The sequence below is a fragment of the Cryptomeria japonica genome, chromosome 5 (genome assembly GCF_030272615.1).
Source record: "Cryptomeria japonica chromosome 5, Sugi_1.0, whole genome shotgun sequence".
NCBI lineage: Eukaryota > Viridiplantae > Streptophyta > Pinopsida > Cupressales > Cupressaceae > Cryptomeria > Cryptomeria japonica.
This window is the reverse complement of record NC_081409.1, coordinates 47,363,944-47,386,717: the sequence shown is the minus strand read 5'-3', so window position 1 is coordinate 47,386,717 and position 22,774 is coordinate 47,363,944. Positions and strand designations below refer to the sequence as shown.

The window sequence follows — 22,774 nt, the reverse complement described above, 5'->3', positions numbered from 1 at the left end:
GGGAGTTGCCATCTTGATACCTACACAACATTTCACAATTAATAATATATCTTGAAGTGTAGAAATTAGGATTCAAAAGGAAGATTTAAGATTTTAATTAGGAAACTTCATGATAAATCTTGAGTTATCATTTCCTAATTAACCATGTAATTTTCAAAAACTTGAAGTTCAAAATTCAAAATCTCAACATTGGGACTAGGATGATCTCGCCATACCTCCACTTGAGAATTAATTCTAAAAAAAATGATGCAAAATAAGGTGAATTTTGGCTAGGCGAAATGTAGATTGAAGTCCTTCCTTTAGCAAAATGCGCCTCCTTTAGTCTTCACAAGCATCAACTCCACCACCTTTAGTCTTCAACACTTGAGGAAAATTCGCTCCAAATAGGCCAGCTTTCGCACTTCTTCTTTGCTTCTCCAAATCGCACTTGAAACAATGAGTGAATGATTTGAATAATGAAAACATGCCCCAAATATATAGAGCGCTCACCATTTCACCTCCCCATAGGCCGACTTGATGAAAATAGGCCAAAATAAATAAATAAAATTAAAAAAGAAAAGGCCGACTTAATAAAATAATAAAAATGATACCTCAAGCGCTCCCTTTTTTAATTTTAATTTAATAAAAATTAATTTTAAATGCCTTTATAATAGACATTCGATTTTTTGAGGCTAAAAATTAATTTATTAAATGCCATGCGCCTTTATTAAACGCTAATTTAATTTAAATCTTTTTTTCAAATATTTCGAAGTTGATGATTTTGGCATTTCATGCGATTTGGAGGATGTCAACGTTGGGATATGGCAAAAATAAAGAATGCACATGTTAAGCGCTCTAGTCCCTTGGAGAGGGACAGTAGCACTTTTTCATTTTTAGGCTAGGATTCTCAATTTTTGAAGTCAAACCTTCGTTCACCATGCTTTAGAAGTTCTTTCCTATCTCACACAACTTTGCCTTAGCATAATCTCGGAGGGAATTAGTTGTTTTCATAAAAAGTGGGACGGTCCTTCAGTGAGGGACGGGAGCACTTTTGAGTCCATTGCATGAATTCTTGATCATATTAATCTTCAATTTACCCTCAAGGCGTAGAATATCACATTTCACACCATCTTGAGCCTTGGTAATAAAAATATCATTTCAAAATGCAAGGTAAATGGTCATATTTGGAAAAAGTGGCACGGTCCTTCAGTGAGGGACGGGAGCACTTTTGCCAGTTGTCGTCAAAATTTGCAACTCTCGCATCTCAATTCAACTTCAAGGCATTTTAAACATTTTTTCAAACTTGCGCCTTGGTCTCAATTCGTCCAAAATTGGTGAGAAAGGCAAGATAACATGTTAAGTGCTCTGGTCCCTTGGTGAGGGACGGGAGCACTTTGAAAAAGTGGCATGGTCCTTCAGTGAGGGACGGGAGCACTTTTGCAATTACAAGCTTATCTGTCCTTTGCTAGCCTTCGAAATTATCTTCAATGGATGAATCTTGCCTTCTCTCATTCATTTCAATCATGCAACTTGCCTTGCCTTTGCAAGAAATTTGTTTTTTTAGAAAAGTGGGATGGTCCTTCAGTGAGGGACAGGAGCACTTTGTCTTGGTCCCTTGGTGAGGGACGGGAGCACTTTTTGTCATTTTGGCATACTTTTTGCTCTTTAAACCTCTCAATTGCGTCCAAGGCATAAAACATCATTCGTCTTTCCCATCCAAGTCAAGTTTTATCATAAAATATCGAACAATGAAGAGAAACTTGAAAAAGTGGCACGGTCCTTCAGTGAGGGACGGGAGCACTTTTTGTCATTTGGGTTGATTTACTCCTTTGTAGACTGCTTAAATTATATTCAATGGACAAAACATGCTTCCCTTAACCTCTTCAAATCATAAAATCACCTTAACTTTGCAAAGATAGTGCAAATTTGAAAAAAGGTGGCATGGTCCTTCAGTGAGGGAGGGGAGCACTTTTTACCTTCTAAGCCAAATTGTCTCACTTTTCACCTCGAAATTTCTTTGCTGGGGAAGATTTCATCTTACTTCATGCTATGAATAGAAGTTAATGTCCAATAAAGGTCTAAAATTATGCATATAAAGAAAAGTGCTCTGGTCCTTTAGTGAGGGACGGGAGCACTTTTTACCTTCTAGGCAAAAACTTCATCATTTCTTTGTTTTCAATCAAGTCTGGATGCTTTATCATGTTCATTTTGTCCTTCACCATGTCTTTGATGTCTCAATTTGACCAAACAAGGCCAGGAATGGCTCAAATAAGTCTTTTCGCCTTGGTCCCTTGGTGAGGGACAGGAGCACTTTTGCCTTGGTCCCTTGGAGAGGGACGGGAGCACTTTTGTCCTTTCTGGCTAAAATATTCAAAATTTAGGTCTCCAATCATTTCACAAGGCAGAGTTAGGTCATCTTCAAGGCCAGGAATCAGTTAGCAAGCCCTCGCAAAACAAGAAATTGCACTTAGAATGAAATTCGCCCTGGGCCTCCAGTGAAGGACAGGAGCACTTTTTCTATTTCAGGCATCATCCTGCCTCTAAAATTTGATCAAAATTTACCTAGGCAAGAATATACAATTTCATCTTCAAAATGCTAACACTTAAACAAAATTTGAATTTTCCCTCAAAAAAAAAAACCCTAACTAGACCTAACCTGAGACATACTTATCTTACTTCAATAATCAACCCTCGGAAGGACGCTTAATAACTTTCAAAATTTGACTGGACTCGGCTTGAAAAAAATCTAAAAGAAACCTCTAAGGCTTAGCCCTAGCCCAGACAACTCACTCACTCACTCAAAACCCTAAAAGCAGAGAGAAGAACAGGCAAAACAAAAGCGAAAAGAGGGGGTCCCCGTTTTAAATGGGGCGATGTGTGAAAACGTCACAACAAGATCCCACCCTTATTTCCCCTATTGCAGTTGACCATGGAATACATTCACACTGCGAGGTAGTGAGAGGTACACACTCAGAGGTGGAAAAGTGGATTGAAAGCACAAGAAAGCAGGCAGATGATTTCCTTACTCAGTTTGTCCAAGCATATGATAAGACAACAACGCTTGTATTCAAGATCCAGTATTTAGAGGGAGTTTGGGAAGAATTCCGGCCTATCCAAGAGAAGACTATTCCACGCCTCCTGGCATTGAAGAAGGTTCCTAATTCCATTTTGGTCAGCGAGAACATTGTGCACAGTGGAGACATATATAATTTCCATGGCTGGTATTGTGCACTAGCTTTGAAGAAATCAGCTTATGAGAACGCCCAATCGAGTTGTATGGAGATGGAAGGATTAATTTAGGACATTCAGATGAAGATCCTTGCCTCGATTGAGGAATTATTGGGTGTTGATGTTAGTAATGCTAGTGGTTTACACTTAGCCGAATTAAGAGACAAGATGAAATTTATGTATTTTTGCCAGTTGGACTCTTTGCAGAAGAGTCAGATAGATGACTTGGTCTCTTTGTTGATTCATGTTCATAATTCGCAGAAGCTCATGCCTGAATGGGAGAACACTTTGAATGCTTGCTCGGATTCATTGGATGTGATTGATTTACAGCAGGATACCTTGCCTAGCATTTCCATGGAAGAGTTAGATTCAGTTTTGGCTAGATTCTTGGAGTATGCTAAGAGAGAGAGAGATGCAGGGAGGAATCTTCTATATGATGACTAGGTATCTTTCTATTGGGCCATATGTTGGTGGCACCATTTTTTATGTAACCCTAATTAGGGCAATTCTAGGGTTTTGTTGGCATGATCTCGGCCGTTGATCTTAGATCAATCTGGGCCATCCATTTTGTAAGAGACTCTATATATGCCCCTTTGTCTCTCATTTGTAAGAGAGAGTTTTTGTAGAATTGTTGGTATATGCTACAGCTATTTGAATCCTAATCATTGTTCAATTGTTGGTGATTTTGCTCTTCAAATGTTGTATTTGCATTCATGGTTCTCAATTCCTCCAAGATAGATTAGAATTTAGATTAGAATTTATTTTCATGTATGTTAGATTGAGTGAAAGATTTGTTGAATTTATTTGTGTGGAATCCTTAATCCATACCACTAGCCTCTTGCCGCTGGTAAGTGCGCCTTGTGTGGTCAACTGGAGTTTGAGTAAGCATAACTTCAACTATTATGCATCCGTTGACAAGCATCAACTTGGATGGTGTCTTCGTTTGATGGTAATAGTTTGAAAATCATTAAGTATACCTTAGATGATTGCACTAAGCTTGTGTCAATACCTGATTGTGAGACCTTTCCTGGTTTGATTCCATTAAATCCATTCACCATTTCCTACATTCCTAGGATTAGAATAGATTTCCTGAACCCTATTCTTTCTCCCCCTTTTTTAGTAAGAAGTAAATCCAGAGCCTTATTGATAAATCTTAAGTTGTCAGCACACCTATTCCACATCATTTATGATAATCCAAACATTTGCGTAAGTCCCCAAAGTGAAACACAGCAATTCACATCAACCACTGAACTTACCCACTCGTCAAGACCTGACATGTAGAAACCTTGGAATCATTTTAGTTGATCTCATTCTTAGCATCTGAGGTGATTTTGTTCAAGAGAGGGTAAATTACTTTGGTAATTTATTCTGTATTGTTATGTGCATAAAAAACACATCAACAGTGCCCTAGTTTACAAAAATTATTGTGTTGTTTTTAGTATCCTATTCTGGGGATATTACAATGTGTACGTCCCCAATCACAATTCTTTGTTGTTTGTGAATGGATGTGTTTCTCCACATTCACAATATATGGTGGATGTGATTGGAAGTGTTTCTCCCTAATCACATTTGTTGGGTAATTATGATTGGATGTGTTTGTCCCCAATCATAATTGTTGTGAGCGGAAGTGTATGTCCATGTTCATAACCGTAATGTTGGATAGATGTGTTTGTCCCTATCCAAACTTGATGTAAAACCTTGGATAGATGTGTTAGTCCCTATCCTTTTTTCATGGTTAGATGTGTCTGTCCGTATCCTTGGATGAAAGTATAGTGAGCATAGTGAGGCTAGTTCCACTATTGCTTGTCAAGAGTAGATGTGTATGTCCCTACTCAAATCATATGATAAACAACTAAACGTGGTCATCATGTAATGTTGGCCCACCAACCTGTTGACATGTTTTTTGTACACTATCAAACACAGAATAAAATACCTAAAGGTACCTTATCCTCTCTTGAGTAAAGTTTCTGAATGCTGAAGATATCGCGAAAAGGATCAATCGGAGAAACTTCAAGGTTCTTGTATGTAGGGTCTCTACGTGTGGATAAGCTCTCTGTGGTATGATGTGATTTGCTAGAATCACAAGGGGACTTACACTTGATGACTGAACGTCTGATTTGCTTTGAATATTGCTGGAATACAAGATTTTACCGGCTTAGATTTGAAAAAAAAAGAAAAAAAACGAGGGCAAGGAAAGGATCTAATCCTAACACTAAGAATGTAGGAGCAATGAATGATCTTTGATGAAATTCTAACTAAATCTTGTTTTGACATCACAGGACCATCTCCACAAGATTAGTACGATCTTCGAAGGAAAGCTTTATGATGTTCAAATCATCACTGCAGGCATAGACACCATCAGGCTGATGCATATCAATGAAGAAGCAACAATTGAAGTTAAGCTTAAGCTGAATGATTCCAGTTGACTACACAAGGCAAATCTGCAATCAACAAACTGCTAGTAGTATGGATATACGAATTTCACCATCAATCAAGCACATTTCTTCCACTCATCTAATGAAATCAAATATGAGAAGTATAGAGACCATACAAATTGTCGAATCGACCCATAAATTTCACCATTTCTTCAATGAAGTTACAAGTCTTTTACAACAACATCTTGGCAACAATCTTTGCCTTCTCTCTCTACTCTACTCTAATTGTTATTCTATCAACTGGCTAATCACCTTCTAACTACTCTCTATCTGTCTTCTATTTTCTAATTTCTCTTTACAAATGAAATGCCAGGGCTTATATAGTGCCCTCAATACAATTCGATGGCTTAGATCAATTTGAGATCAATGGCCAAGATTTTACAATGAAAACCCTAATTCGGGTTTGTTACAACCATTACATAACATTTAATGCTTGACCAATGATAAAATTGTATTGCTTGGACACATGTCCTCTCTGGAAAATTCCACCAATGAATAGCCGGGGTAGGTACATCGAAGTTTGTGCCATCTCCCATGAGTTAGGTACATTGAATCTGGACATGTTGAGGTAGATCAATCCAACTGGAGGAGTGATGACTGGGATGCCACCTCATTTGACACTTGGTTGATACTCAATTTGGTAATGTTGAGAAGTTAGCTTTAATTAATTCTTCTGGAACTATCTGCTTCTTCAACGAACCCTTTGCTCTGACTTCTTGTGTCCTTGATTTGCAGGATGATGATGTACCTCGCCTTGGAATGCTGGATTGGAAGAGGTTGCCCTTATCCTTGCTCGATCTTCTTGGAGGAGACCGTCTTTGATCCGGCTTGATTTTCCTTGATGAGAGTCGGCCAAGTAATAGCTCTTCCGACTCCGGGCCACCATTTGATGTCTACACAAAATATTAAAGTTAGTCTTTTGAGCATCAAACCTTAAAGCATGAAATTTAAGACCTTTCAAAGGTAAAACTTAAGATACTAATTTGAAAAAGTCATGATAAATCAAGAATTATACATTTTCAAATTAATTATGAATGGAAATTGGATTTTCAAGACTTAGATTTTACAAAATTGCAATGGGATCACAATAAGTCTTGAATAAGAACTTCAAAATGATTCTTCATACCTCCTCCTTGAATGCTTAACTACAACACCTTGACAAATGATGAAAGAAGACCGGATTTTGATGGACAAGGCTTAGATTATAGTCCTCCCTTGGATGAATTACGCCTCCTTTAGTCTTCAAAATGAATTTCGCCATCCTTAGTCTCCACACTTAGTAGAAATTCGCTCCACTCCAGCTAGATTTTGCACCTTCAATTAGCTCTCCAAATTCGCACTTGAAAGGATGATTGAATGATTTGAATTGTGAAAAAACACCTCCAATATATAGAGCGCTCACCTTCCACTTACCCATGAGGGCGACCTAGCAAATAAAAGGTGAAATAATAAATAAAACCTCAAAAGGAGTAGGCCGACTTGTCAAATAAAGGCAAAATAATGCCTTGTGCGCTCAACTTTTAATTTTTTTTAAAATCCAAAATTAATTTTAGATGCCTCCAAGGGAATTTTTATTAATTTCAAGGCTTAAAAAATTAATTTATTAAATTCAAAATGCCTTAATCTAATGTGAATTTGATTCAAAATCTCCAAAGGGCTCAAAATTAGCAAATTTGGTGAATTCGTTAAGAATTTCAACGCTCAAGCAATGTAGAAAATGAAGGATACCACAAATTTCGCCCTGGGCCCTTGGTGAAGGCCAGAAGCGATTTTCTATTTTGTGACTAAAATCCTCAATTTTCAAAGGCAATACAATATTCATCAAGTTTCTTGGGGTCCTTTTGCCTTATCTCATCCTTGCCTTAGCACAATTTTGAAGAAAAGTTGTAGTTTTTTGGAAAAATCGCTCTCGGCCTTCAGTGAGGGTCAGGAGCGCTTTTGCAAATTTAAGCTTGTCCATTGCTTGTTGTTTCTCCAAATTATCTTCAACGGATAGAACACACCCTCTTCCATTTATTTTAATCACAAAACTTGTTTTGTCCTTGCAAGAAAATTGCACTTTTAGAATCTAGCTCCAGACCTTCAATGAGGGTCAGGGGCGAAATTATCCTTGTTGCCCAAAATTCAACAATTTTCAAACTTTCAAACTTTCAAATGCATCCAGTAACGTCCAATCTTCTCTCCGGGAAACCCTGCACAAAACAAGTTAGCCAAAATTAGCGAGAAATAAACTTGAACCACATTTTCGCCCTGGACCTTCAGCAAGGGTCAGGAGCGATTTTTACAATCTAGGCTAAATTGCTCAATCTTTTAGTTTCAAATCACTTTGCAGGGCAAGGTAAGATCATTCTCAAGGCCAGGAACAAGGTTTCAAATTCAAGCGAGTTGGCATATGATGTCTACAATGAATTTCGCTCTAGACCTCCAGTGAGGGTCAGGAGCGAAATTCCCAATCTTGGCCAAAATTCATCATTTTTTCAAGGTTTTCAATCAATCCCAAAGTCCAAACAAAATGCTTTGCAAATCAAAATTTGGTCGAATAAGGCCAGGAATGAGTCCTAGGTTGATTTTCGCCGTGGACCCTCTGGAAGGGTCAGGGGCGAGATTCGACTTGGACCTCCTGAGAGGGTCAGGAGCGAAATTCGCTCTGGATCCTCAACAAGGGTCAGGAGCGAAATTTGACTTTTTGAATTCTCCGACAGGATAATTTTATGGAATATAACATTTAAGTATAAGAAAGAAGAAAGATAGATTATACTTTAAGTTATATTCCATATATACTTTCAGGATGTTTGAGAGTGGTTTCAGACCTCTAGGAGTTATATTGCAAAATCTAGTTTTTGGAGGTTTTTCAGTTTCCAGACTTAGTCAAATTTCAGGATCAGGACTTTTAGACTTAGCCAAATTTCAGGATCAGGACTTTCAGACTTAGCCAAATTTCAGGATCAGGACATTCAGACTTCATCACTTATCAACTTGACCTAACTCAAGCAGAACCTGCTATCCAGGTGATCCCCTTGGCGACACTCAAAATGCAAAGGCTAACAAACAAAACCCTAAAAGACCTAGAAAACAAACCCTAAAAAGCAAAAAGCAGGGGTCCCCATTTGCAATGGGGCGATGTGTGAAATGGTCACAACACAACCCTAATTGGAAAATGATGCAATATGGGGGGGGTGTTAACAATATTGCATCATAGAATGCATAAAAATAATAATTCGGTAGGTTTGATATAGTTTGTTATATAGGTTATTGTATTAGTGGTACAAATGTGTTGTGTTGTTAAAACAACTCAATATATTTGGGAAAGTTGTTTCAGGAGTTTCCTATAATGTAGGAGATTAAACTCCTATATAAGTGTGATGTATTTGAAAGGAAAATATGAAGCATGGTATTATTATTTGAAGTAATATTATTTGGCTTCTATTTGAATCTGTCCAAATTTTCTATCACCTCTCATACCGAAGGTAAAAGCAAACAAACCAAATATTCCAACAACAAAAAGAATATGTCCAAAGCAAAATACCATTTCCTATACCTCTCCTAATAAGTCCTCCGAACTATATCCATAGCTTATGACCAACAATAAAGAGAACAAGAGAAATCCATCAAACCATGCATATTCTTCTCAACAAGTCCTCAAAACTTCTATATTCAACACTAATTCACATGAGATGACAAGATACAAAGTGAAGAATGCATCTGAGCAATACCTCATAGATCATTCCCCTGTCGAGAAGACAAATAGTAGGAAACAAGATTGCCATCAACACACAATACCAAGCAATCAAAGCTTACAGTAAATGACAATCTTCCCTTCAAGTCCATAATGGATTCACATCCATAAACAAGTGTCGGCTCCTCAGTTTTTCTACTAGAATCCTCATAAAAGAATGACCATCTCAACACATGATCCCAAAAAGCAAGAGATCTCTTAGCCTCACCCAAGTCTCTCTAGTCTCCATGAGCATCCACCAGTTAATCCATGCTAACTTCAAATGCAACCTTGCAAAAACATGAAGCTCCACGCAAATAATTAATACTCAAAACCAAAGAGAACCAACAAGACCATTGTCAAAATTAAAACTATAGAATTAGGAACATAAACATGACATCATATCTCACATCTTCTCCAAGGAGATCATATGCTCCAAATAACATAGGATCCTCCATGTTATACCAAGATGTCACCATCTCCAATCACATGAAGATAACCATCCATCATCAAATGATGAATCCACATTACTACCAAAGTTCCCACTGAATTGGGTAACCAAGCTCTCTAGACATCATGATGATCATCTCCTAGCTAAAGATCCTTCGTGGCTCCAACGCAATCAAAGAACTCAACACCAAGAGCTCTCAAAAGAAAGAATCAATCCATGATCTCCAAACCAAGAAAATACACAATTGCAAATCCTTTATCAATAGAATCAAAGATGTCAAACTCTCACTACAATTTGAAGGTAGAATCCAAGAGCTCCACATGACACCAACACCCATTACAAAAGATCATCCATCTTCTAATCAAAGATTTCCAGTGTTCACTACACATTGCAACAACAGTAGCTTAGAACCAAAATCTTGAAACAAAGAAGATATTACACATTATGTGACTGCATAAAGCTCCCACTAAAAAGTGATATCAAGTTATACATGGCATCATGACCAACATCATCACCAAAACTCAACTCAAAGATAACAAAGATTCTTATGCATCATAATCTACTGTTAAGATTTAAATGAACTATATCAAGTACTCCCAAAAAAATAATTTTCTCACTACAATCATCATACCAATGTAATTATGGTGATAAAAAACAAGACCTACTGTTGTGACCGTTTCACAACATCACCCCATCAAAATTTTCTTGTAGCATTTCCTCTCTTGTAATTCGAGTAACTAGGGTTAATGTGTGGCTATCGCTCCAAATGATCAAAACCTAAGGTGGTGAAAGGTTGAATGGAAGGTGTCAAGTGGTATCAATTCAAGCAAGATAGGTAAGAAGGTAAGTCTTTTGGATGAAAATTTCACTAAGTATATAAAACTTTCCTTTGGCATTCAAGAGGTCTGATTGCACTTCCTTTGAGAGGCAAGACACATGGGTGAAAATTTGACTAAGTATAAGAAAACTTCCTTTGCCCTCCTAGAAGTCCGAACTGACTTCCTTTGCCTCCTAGAAGTCCGAACTGACTTCCTTTGCTATCTAAAAGGTTTGAAATTGTCTTTGCTCTTCATGGATCACAAACTTGCTTCCTTTGCTAAGCAATAACTTTGATCTTTTCAATCACCGAGCTGGCCTAGAAGACATTTTTCTGACATCTTAAGAGGTTTGATTTGGATACAAGGAGTTCTTTTGAAGATGAACTGATGAGCTTGGGCAAATAGAGTAAGAAATTTCTTGTGCTCATCCACATGGATGATTTGCATGAGGATTGAAAACAAAGATTGAATCAATGAAGATTAGAATTAGTAGCGCCAAGGTTAGAATTTGAAAGGAAAATAGTCAAAAACATTAACAAGTCGGCCTTTTTAGGTGATAATGATTTTTTATTGAAAGGTTATCAAGTCGGCCTTAGGGATGAAAAGCCACACCCTATACTTAGATGCCTATAAATCTCAATTCAAATCATGTCATTTGATCATCATAAGCAAGGCGAATTACATCATAAGTAGCAGAGCAGTGAATTGGATCAGATCCATATACCTTCAGCACATAGTGAATTTTCTGAGTTTTCTGAGTCAATCATCTTTGTTAGTTGCATCCATATAGAGTCAAAATCGTCAAAATCAGAGGTATGTTTGATATTCAGAGTGGTAAAAGTTTGTGCATGTCTGATTCATGTTAGTTTTTTATCATATTATTGAAAATAGACCTTAACATCATGAATTTAGAAGGATAAATTGCAGATAGCATTCTGAAAGTGTAGAGTTGATAGTATTTAAGTAATTCTTTTCAGATTTGCTTGAGTTTAGACTGTATCTTAGTCAGCAAAATAGTTATTCATTGGTGTTCCTAATGCCTCATAAGCATTGAATAAATAAGTTAGGTGCCCTTCACACCATAATCTTAACTTAAATAATTATTTTAGCTAAAGAATGGCAGCACCAAAAACTAGTGGAGCAGGCACACGTCAAGCCCTCATCAAAGAAGATTCAAAGGGCGGAGTGCTGGAGACTAAGATCACTTCCTATTGGAGCAACGTAGGAGATACCAATCTTGGGCGATTTGATGTCAAGAGATTCTGTAGCTCACTAAACACAAGCAAGCCTTCAGCAACAGCTAAGAAGATGATTGAAAGTGGAATTATCAAGGCAGCTGCTTTTCCTCCCACCATTCAATGCTATGAATTGATGGTCGAATGCACCAAACACTATGATTCCCATACAAGGACAACAGTGGCACCCGATGGAAGAATACTTGCCTACCTATCGGAAGCGGCTATTAGTGAAGCTTTACACCTATCTGAACCAAAAGATATGATTTATAGAAGCATGGAAGGAGCTAAAGCATTCTATGATGGTGATCCGGAGACATGTTTAGGAATCATCAATAAATACTGGCAATTGAAGAGCAGACCTGGCAAAAGCAAAATGCCTGGCAGGCTACATAGAGTTGATTTCAAGGAGGAATTCAAAGACCTGATCACCTTACTCAATCGAATCACAGGTGCTCCCCAAGCATTATACTTTGAAAATTGGATGTTGTTCTTCATAGAAACAGTTACACATGGGAAGGATACGATCAATTGGGCAAGGATCATTAGCAATAGCTTAGATGTACAACTAAGGAGGCTCATCCGCACTAAGACATTCTACATGAGCTCCTATATCATATACTCTCTTGCTATAAATTATGAGTATGCCAGATTGATGTATAGAGGTGTAGTTGAAGAGGACCTGGAGAAATAAGAGCTTGTGAATCATATACACAGTTGCAGCATTCTAGTAAGCAACATTATAGAAGAGTCATCGATGCCTTTACCATGCATATCACAAGAACGTTACAAGGGTGAATTCATCAACGGTTATCCCCAGAAGCACAGACATTGGTCAAACAATTTGGTGTTTGGTTCATTCAGTTCCCAAAGTTTACATGCATAGGCAGTTGGTGGCATATGATAAGGTGCAAAGAGATAGACACAAGACTGGCATTGTTTTCCCTATTTCACTTGGAGATTCCACAGAAGTTTGCCCCTCTCTACAAGCGACTGACAACACCGAAGAATAATTGTCACTCTACTCACTCACACCATTTGTTTCTAGAGATAATTTTGATCCTTATGATAACATAAGGCGGGCTAATGGAAAGAAGCATAAACACATATGGCAATTGGAGGACTACTAGACGAATGTTCAAGATGATTTTGAATTGAAAAGAAGGATGCACTCCAAGTTACCCATTGACTTCATTCGGAGATGTAAAGTCTTTAGTATTGTTGATCAAGCGCAAGATAGTGGTGAACGTCTCCAACCTACCTACGAAGAAGAGAAAGACAAGGAAATAAAAGTCAATTGGACTGAGGTAGAGAAAGACTTGATGAAGCCAGTCTTGACCTATACATGCAAATGGGTAGATATCCAACATCAAAAGTTGAAAGAACAAAATGTGCAATTAACATTTGAATTAGCAAGAAGAGCAGGATTGTCAAAAGATAATGAAGAAGATGCAAGTGCAAGTGGAAGCGCCACCCGATCAGCTGACCCCAAAGGTTCCAAGAGGAAGGAGAATCATGAAGAAAAAGGATCATCACGTAAAAGGCATAAGTCAAATTTCGGTCATCCTGCTACTAGTACCTCTTCCAAGCATAAAGAAGAGATGAACACAAATGAAGGCAACAAGAATCAAAGACTTGAAAAAGATTTGAGTCATGAGGTGAATATATCAATGGAATCAACAATCCAGAATGACAAAAGTGAGAGGCGAGAAAAAGGAAAACAATCACAAGATCAAGAAGATCCCGCTCCACCCATTCAAGTAAGTAGTGAAGGTGAAGGAGAAGATAGTGATGAGATGACTTCCCCTTCTAGAGATGAACAATTGCCCAAAGAAACACAAGTAGGAGAAGGAAGATCTTCTATCCCGGCATGGCTTAAAGAGAGGCTCGCCAAAGAAGTAATAGCAGTGGATGAAGAACAATTGGGTGACTTGGATAGTCTCCTAAATCGGACTCAAGAAATCATTGAAAGGAAGAAAGCAACAAAGATGTCTAAAGTGATAAGGGATAATACAGGTTCTTGAGTACTACAAATCGCCACTCCAATGGTTGATAAACTTGAAGGTGATATCACAGCAGAAGAGTATGATGTGGAAACTATTGATTTGGGTCCACCTACCATTGAGCAAGCATTGGGTGATATGAATGATTCAGTGAAAATAGTTCATGATATGCTTAGGATGGAAGTGGAAAAGAATAGGAAACTAGAGAGAGAAGTAAGTGCATGGAGAAATTACTTCCAACAATTCAAGGAGCCATTGAGGCAACATGATCCATCGATTACACCACCACCGCTGCTTCCTCCAGAATCAACGGATCATGCAGAGAAAATAAGGAATTCGGCACAACTAATGGATGTTTGGATAGACAAATCCTTCAAGAAGGCTAATAAATTTGTAAGAGATAAAATTAAGATACTTGATAGAGCTATTAAAGTACTTGGGAGAACTCAAGCTCTCATGGCAGCATTTGATACTTTTGTATACACTAGGGACATCACTATCCCTGTCTTGCAAGTATTGAGAAGGACGCCTATGCAAATTTTGGTGAAAGAAGAGATATTGAAAGATGGACCTTCACCAAGCTTTCTGCATTGGGGGAGCTTGCTTCGCATGAGAAAGGTTATCTTTGAGGATGGATATCAATAATGGGTGCAATCAAGTTGATGAAGCAATTCACCTAATTCATGACAAGATTGTAGAAGTAATGCAAATCATTCTAGAAAAGGAGATAGGCATCGAAATGCACATAGATATCAGGGAGTTGGAAGAAAGAATAAAAGTCATTTTCCATGGAACTGATGGGTCGATCACAGAAAAGAAGCTAGAAGACATACATGCACTCATGGTACTTGTCAACAAGACAAGGGATTACGAGCCTGGATGGGATACTACTTTCGTCGTGGCCTTTGAAGAAGTTATCTATCTAGAAGAGCAATTGAAGAACCTGCCAGCAACTCCAATAACTGAAATTGAATGCATGACGGCAAGGTTCATTGAATTTGCCATAAGAGAAAAGGAAAAGGGGGACAAAATTCTAGATGACAACTTGTTTTGATCCTATGTGGCGATTCATTTTCTTATTGGAGACTTCCTCCTTGTAATTTGTGCCAAATGGCTAATGTATTTGATAATGTTTATCTAGATAGGTTTTGATTGTATCAAAACCCTATTTAGGGTTTACGTGGCGAAATCTTGGCCCTTGATCTTCATCCAATCTTGGCCATTCGTCATATTTGGGAGCACTATATAACCCCCACTCATTTTCTTTTGTAAGAGATTAGAGAAGAGACTTGAAGAATTGTTGTTGTTTTTGCTATTGGATTAATAAAGACATTGAATTGTGGTGATTCTATTCAATCCTTGTAGCGTTTGCATGATTATTCATCTTCTCAAATCAAGCTTTAAAATTAGTTTAAGTATTTAAGTTGAATGATAGAATGTTGTGTATGATTCATGGTGAAACTCCTAATCCATACCACTAGCAGTTTGTTGATTGCAAATTCGCCTTGTGTGGTCAACTGGAATTCTTGAATGGGTCTAAGTTCAATTGTTATTCAATCATTGATATGCATTTAATTAATGGTGTCTATGTTTGGTAATAATTTGAAAATCATCTAATTTCCTTAGAAGATTGCATTAGCCTTTGTGGAGTTGTTCTTGTATGTCAAAGCAAAGACTAATAGAGTTTCACTAAGAGTCATCCTTCATCCTTACATTCCTAGGTTTAGCTAAGTATTTCTCAACCCTTCAACTTTTGCATTTTCTTTATCAAACATCTAGTAGAAGTAGTAAGTAAGAGAGCTATATTGCAATATCATTCGAAAAGCATTCCTTGAAAACTAGATATCCATCCCTCAAGAAGTATGTAAGGCCCCTTGGATTAACAGTAATCACAACGATCAATTGAGCTTATCCACAAGCCGAGACACGACAATAGAAACCTTGAAGTCTTCCAATTGATCACACAGTTTAGCATTTGGGGAGATTTTGATCAAGAGAGGATAAGATACTTTTTCTATTTTATTATGTGTTTGATTGTGCTTAAAAAACACATCAACACCTACCAAACTGAATCCTCATCAAACCAATTTATAAGATCTGCACATACGAACATCTCAAAGGAGAAATACATAGTCAATGTACCAATCTCAAATAACTGAATGCCCACATAAGTATCATGCAGAATAGAGAGACTCAAGTATTACATGTGGATTTCCAAGATGCAAACACTAGAATCAATGCTAGAACCGATTGCCAAACAAACCCACAAAAAAGTAACCATAGATCAATAAGAAGCTTCCAAGCAGTCATGCATACTTGTAACTATCTTCATCTAAAACTCCTTGAATATAGTCTTATCACAAATCTGCATATCACAAATTTTAGTTAACATGTAAAAATCGCAAAACCATCTCTGTAAATCTCAGATCCACTTAAACATCAGACATTCACATCAAACATCTCATATGAACAATGGCATGAGCACAAACAGTTGGAAAACAAGAGTAACTAGTAACAACAAACCCAGCAAAAAAAACCAAGTTGTCCCAGAGCTTAAAACATATGAAACATATCAACTCCACAAGTCAATAGGTTATCTTCCAATGCTTTCATGTAACCATGGGCTAAAACTTTGAAACCAACATAAGCACTTCATTCTATAGTCCAAATAGTCAAATGTTTCTCCATGTAACTAAGATGTCAATACACATTTAACATGAACACCTTCTCACTGCACATGACCACAAGGTAAAGGAATAAAACCACCAGATAAGAGGATACAAACATAATATCAAATAAGAGCTCTAGGTTATCAAAACATAACCAACTCTATAAAGATCCACAATCATGAGCTTCCACAGCCCAACATAGATCACATTGACAATAGACATGGCTTCCAATCTCACAAATCTACAAAACAAAATTAACTCACAAAATATTTATTGCAGCTTCAAAAGACTTCAATAACCTTTAATTCCTTCTAACAAATTCCCACAAACTTCCAAGGCTAAGAAATCAAAATAAAGGAATACCCAGAACCTGTTAACCTTTAGCTTTGATACCATATGCTGAGAAATATATAGGTTTAATCCAAAATGTTGTGAAATTCAATCTCTATCCAATAAATTAATCAAAAGATGAGATACAAGGCTTCGACAACTACAACATTAAAATCTAAAACTTTATGCAAATCTGAAAAATTAAGTTGCAAGTCTGAAGACACCTCCTTATACTTAGGAATTTCATCCAAATTAGAGAGCAAAGGAGTATACCGGATCGGGAATTGAACTAGGAAAGGTGTGAAAGGTAGTTTTTTCACATAAAAGTTGTCTGAGGACACCTTCCCAATTCAACAATGGCTGCCAGCAAGTTTGAAGACAACCTGCAACTCTATAAATCAGTCATTAAAATCATGTTGCAATCGCGTGTTATGCAAAATTTGTGATGAAAACAATTTTCCCAAGACAAAAACAATCAATTCCGGGTTTGTAAGTATGGCTGGTAAAATAAAACTTTTCTGAGGACAAGTCTGAAAATGATGTGTTTCAGACTTACCAGCACCTTGCAAAGTGATAAAAACCCTGAAAATGGTCACGAAAAGTCAAAGGAATGAGCTCCAAGCAAAATCGCCAAGGTAGGTAGATGGCTGGAAATGATTTTTTTCTGAGGACAGCCAACAACAATGGCGTCTCAAACCTGCAACAGTTCTTGGAAGCTCTGAAAATGCACTCAAAACTCCTCCAATCTGCCTCTAGACAAAATTGCCTTAGGTGGAAGTCAGCTGGGAATGAAAATGTGAAGTCTGAAAATGAACTTCCAGCCAACAATGGAGGTCAATGATCTCAGCAAAAGGTGAAAATCAGGTCTGAAAATGACAATCAGCAACCTCCCAGCTATGGCGCCACCAACCAAGGAAAACAATCACCAAAAATGGAGGTAAAACCTCCCCAAAATAGAAATTGTCTTTCTCCCAAAATGGCGTCACCTAGCCAAAATCGCCAAAGTCTGAAAAATCTGCAAGTAATCTCCTCCAATGGCAGCCAAAATAAATCGCCTAGGTTGGGAATGAAGGAAAATAAGCGATAAAAACAATCTTCAGCCCAATGGTGTCAACTTGACACTTGAACAAATTCGCCAGCTGGAGGAAAAATCACCTAAGTAAGCAAACACTTGGCACATATAATATTATTATAATGCTGACCACCTTCCTTTAAACTTGCTTTTGCCTTGAGTTTTCACCACACAAGCAATGTGGGATAAAACATTTGTACTTATACTTGCCTAGGGAAATACGATTTGCTTCTAGAAGGTGAAAATCATTAAATATTCATTGCAAATCATTTATTAATTGTTTTTATTTTTAAATAATCGTCATCATTCGTAAAAACAATTAAATGCGGGGTCAATTTATTAAAAAGATTTCAAAAATTAAATCAAATTGACCATTAGGGAGAAAATCGATCCATATTGGGATAAAAAATCCAAATGAAAAATCATTAAAAATGCCAATTAGGGGAACTTCGACCCCTATTAGGATAAAAAACCTAAAAAAATTTCATCAAACTTTGCACAAAATGCCTCTAGGGGAAAATCGATTCCAGTCTGGAGTGAAAATTCCAATTCAAATTTGCCACTTAGCACAAAAAATCACCCTAGGGAAAATCGACCCGTTTGGACAATTATCCAAACCCAAAAAACATCATGGTGGAAATTCGCCTAAGGTCTGGAATCACTATCCATATTAAAATCCACAAAATCTCGTCATAAAAATCCTAGTGGAAAATCGATAGGCATCAGGAATCATCATTTTAGTCCTCATTAAAGTCATCCGCAGTCTTTGTGGAAAATCGCCCCATGTCTAGATAATGAGTGGGGGGGGAGGGGGGGATGGGGCGAAATTAGGTCCATCAGGAATCCAAGGGAAATTCACCACCAGTCAAGATTTTGAGCGGGGGAAAATCATGGTGAAAAGCACCTCTTGTGAGGAATTTTGACATTTTGACCCTTAGAACATGGATTTTCATCCGGAATTTAACAGTTTAACCACTCAAAATCATATGGACACTTAGAATTTTCAATAAAACGCATCAGGACTTAGGCAAATTTACCAAAATTTGAGCGAAACAAAAGGTAACTTATCGGGATAAAGTGCAAAATCAACTTGAATAATTTCCTAGGAGCGAAAAAACAACTCCTAAAGGTCCTGAAACGCTTTAGCACTTAAAAATCATCGACGAGGACGTTCAAAAACACGTTAACACTCAAAAGGTCTACACTTAGACTAAACTAGGATCATTAAAATCTCAACTTTTACGCACTTGATCCTATAACCTCAAAAACCCTAAACGACAATTAGGCATGATAAAAAATCCAAGACTCGAGCATGGGAAATGTAAAAATGCATCCAAGATGAATTTAAACTATTGAAAAGTGATTTAAATACATTTAATGTATTTAAAATTGCATTTGGGCGTACTTTCTTGGAATGTGTGCTTTTGGGGTTATAAGGGAATTGAAGGCAATTCAAACTCATATTATTGATTATTTGACATTGCTTCTATTTTGCTCTGTGGAATTCCTTGACAAAGGTTTCAGAGGTTTGGCCATTGGGGAACGGAAATTCTTCGTGGATCTGTGATTGTGAGGCTGTGGAAGATCAGCTGAATTATTGCAATTGTGAAGGCTTCATTCAAGAGTCTTATTGTGCTTCAACAAAGATTCTTTATTTCAGATATTGCAGATTTTCCAATAAAGAAAGGGCAAATCAGGTTAGACACCCCTTTTTGCAGCATATTTCATTTCAATAAGCAGTCGTACAGTTTCCAGTTGTTGGCCGTACAATTCAGGCTTGGCACGTGGGGTTCAGGAAAGGGACGTTTTGACTGGGAGGCTGAAACGCCTTTCTAATTTGCAATCCAGTTGCACCATTCCCAACGCCCAGCATAACCAAGTGGATTCATTTCATTTTTGGCCTGGAGAAATTGTCTTCTCGACTTGTACTTCAATTTTGGTCAGTTTCCCAGTTTTAGTTGGCAAACTCCAAAATTATTTATTTAAAATAAGTTGAGGACCTACGGGTATGTTTTATGTATTATTTTCATTTGCAGCAATTACTTAATGCATAATATAAATTCAATTGTTCCATATTTGGTATCTATTCAGTTATATGAGCAATTCTTGCCTGGTGCACTTGTTATTTTTATTTAAAAATTGTTCAAAAACCCTTGAAAATCCAAAAAAAATCAGCAATAGTATTTCAGGAGAGTTAGAACCAGCAAGGTTCTTACAGAAAAATAATATTAAATAATTGTGTTAACAACCCACCTTTACCGCTGCTAGTGGAACCCATTATCCCTTATGAATGTATTACAAACAATAGTAAAGAATAAATATTACAAAATATTTTTCCGATACCCCTAAGTGCCTTAGGACACTTTCCAAGGATGTTGGAATCATGTCATAGGATTTACAAGGTAGATAGCACCTTCATCCTAACATAAAGCTATTTATGGATGATTGAGGAGTCAGAAATAGAAGAAAAACAACTATAGTCTTTTTTGCAAATGAAGAATCAAAGTGTGATTGCTCCAATGTAAAATCATATTCTGCCACAACATGTTCCAAAATAAAATCATATATTTTCTTCCACTACAAAATGTTCTAAAATAAATAAAAGCATTTCAAAAAAGTTCATTGTGAATTTTTCTAGCCCAAATAGGGTTTCTCTGCTTAAATAATGTCTCTTGTGTGGATTCAAAAAAATTTGAATGTCACTTCTGTGCACATTCATATTTGTTTTTAAATACACAAAAATTTGGGAGTTTTGCGTTTTTTTCAGTTTATTCCATAGTTGTTTTTTTATACAAAATGTTAAGCAATATTGGAGCTAATATAAGAATCTAGTTGTTTTATTGTAAAATGTGCATGTTGGACTCTGTTTATTTATACTTATAGGATAGCTATTTCTGGATGATAATAATTATTATCATTTTTCTTCAGGCTGCAAGTATATCAAATCTATATGATGTTTCACACCAATATGTACAATGTATTCTACAATGCTTTTTAAAGAATCTAATTACCATATGCTGCATAATATGATGATATGTGTGCATTATTTTAAGTTATGTGCACAGATCATGATTGCAACATAGGTATTGACATCAACCGTATTATCCTTATCTTAAATGTCTGAAGGCAATGAACAGGGTCAAATTGTGACTTCAACTAGTTATTATCTTTAGCATGTATCCATATGATAGACTTATGGCTCACATCATGAGTCCATTCGACCAGTACCATCTTTCAAGTGTAGTGATTTTCTTTTGTGAGATATAAGCCTTTGGGTTCTTGCGAAACAAGGTTAAATTCCAATCAAGGAGACCTAGAAGGAGCCTCCAAGCCTTCTAGCAAAGGTTGACGTTTTTTATTGAAGAATTGCATCTTATATTACACCCAATAACAAGAGAGTTACATCAGCTCAAAATTACAGTTTCATGGAAAATCTTGCTCTAAAAAGGCTACTAAAGCTAAAATTTTAACCTTGGCACTAAGAGACAGAGAATCTGTGTATGTACAATTAATATACATGTGTAATTTTGACTTAACATACATCAGCAAATACTGCATAATAATACTCAACTCTCCTATGCTGAAAGGGATGGTTACTAATTTAATTATTAGTCTCATATGTAAGACATTATCCCAGGTATTACAGATGAAAAGAGCAACAATCCAACAATCAGATTAAAAGATGCATCGGAGTCCATGCTATGACACACCTACAAGAAACAGAGCCACCGCATTCTTGCTTGAACTTCTGTCCTAACTATAGATCTTCGTAAGTGAGGATCAAGGTATAAACATCACAAATGAAATTTGATCTGTGCAAAATTAGATAAACAGTGAAGCCTACCTTATCAATGCTATTAGAAATTAGGACAAAAAAAATAAAATCCATGTGCTTTCAAATTTTTGTGTGTTTTCTTGAACATAGATCTTGCACTTGCAGAGTTAGTATGACATAATATTAAATACCTGTCGCGGAATGTTGGTGTCATAAGACAAAGTGAAATTGTCACCCTTTAGATCAATCTTGTGATCAATGCAATAATTGAAGAAAATCTTGCAAGTTGCCATAAGCAGCCTTACCCCACCATAATAGCCTTCATTTTGCACCCTAGTGACCTACAGACAAGGCATTTTTCAATTATGCCTTCAGATTCAAACATAATACAAGTTATACCAGCTGAATTAACTCTTTCTTAGAAATCATATTTACATTCTCCCCACGATATAATTTATATACAGATATATTCTGTAAACACACATGCTCATACACACAAATTATACATGAATGTGTGCACATATAGGTCAAAAACTCTATCTGAGGAAAAACTTCACGACCTGAATTTTTACTCAGACTTGAGACTCAGCATATTATAAAAATATATGGATTTGGAAAGTAAACTTATATAATGCATGTGTAGCATAAAGAATGAATATAGAGAACACATAAGTCTATTTTAATCATAGTAGCATTACTCAGAATATGGATTGGCTTGGAAAACCAAAAGTATAAATGGAATTCAATTACTTGGGAAAACTTTGCAAAATTAAAAAATGCTGAAATATTCATAAAACAAGGAAAACATCATGTTTTTGTTCTTCCAAGACGATAAAGAGAAAAAACGTTGCTTTTCCATCAAGCAAAGCTCAAAACAATTTTATTTTTGTGGGCTTTTTAAGCCAAAGGGGGGATCTGTGGGCAGCAGCACCCAGCAAGGTTGAGGGACAGCACTTCTCACAAGGTCCACGAGAAATATAGGGAAGGATCAATAAACAAAACCCTCACCACCAAGCAAGCTAAGACCTTCAAGGCCGCAAGGAACTTTGTGGGGCATGTCATTT

General features: G+C 36.8%; 1 protein-coding gene across 2 annotated transcripts in view; it reads right to left on the bottom strand.

The window, feature by feature from the left end:
- Positions 1-22,774, bottom strand: part of LOC131039832 (glucuronokinase 1) — a 140,778-nt gene that overhangs the window by 82,451 nt on the left and 35,553 nt on the right. Inside the window, exon 2 of one of the 2 annotated variants that reach the window (XM_057972688.2) lies at positions 21,902-22,051. The exons of the other annotated variant lie outside the window; for it this stretch is intronic. Within the exon in view, the coding sequence (XP_057828671.1) occupies positions 21,902-22,051 (150 nt within the window). The remainder of the gene's footprint in view (positions 1-21,901; positions 22,052-22,774) is intronic. 2 annotated transcript variants of the gene reach the window in all.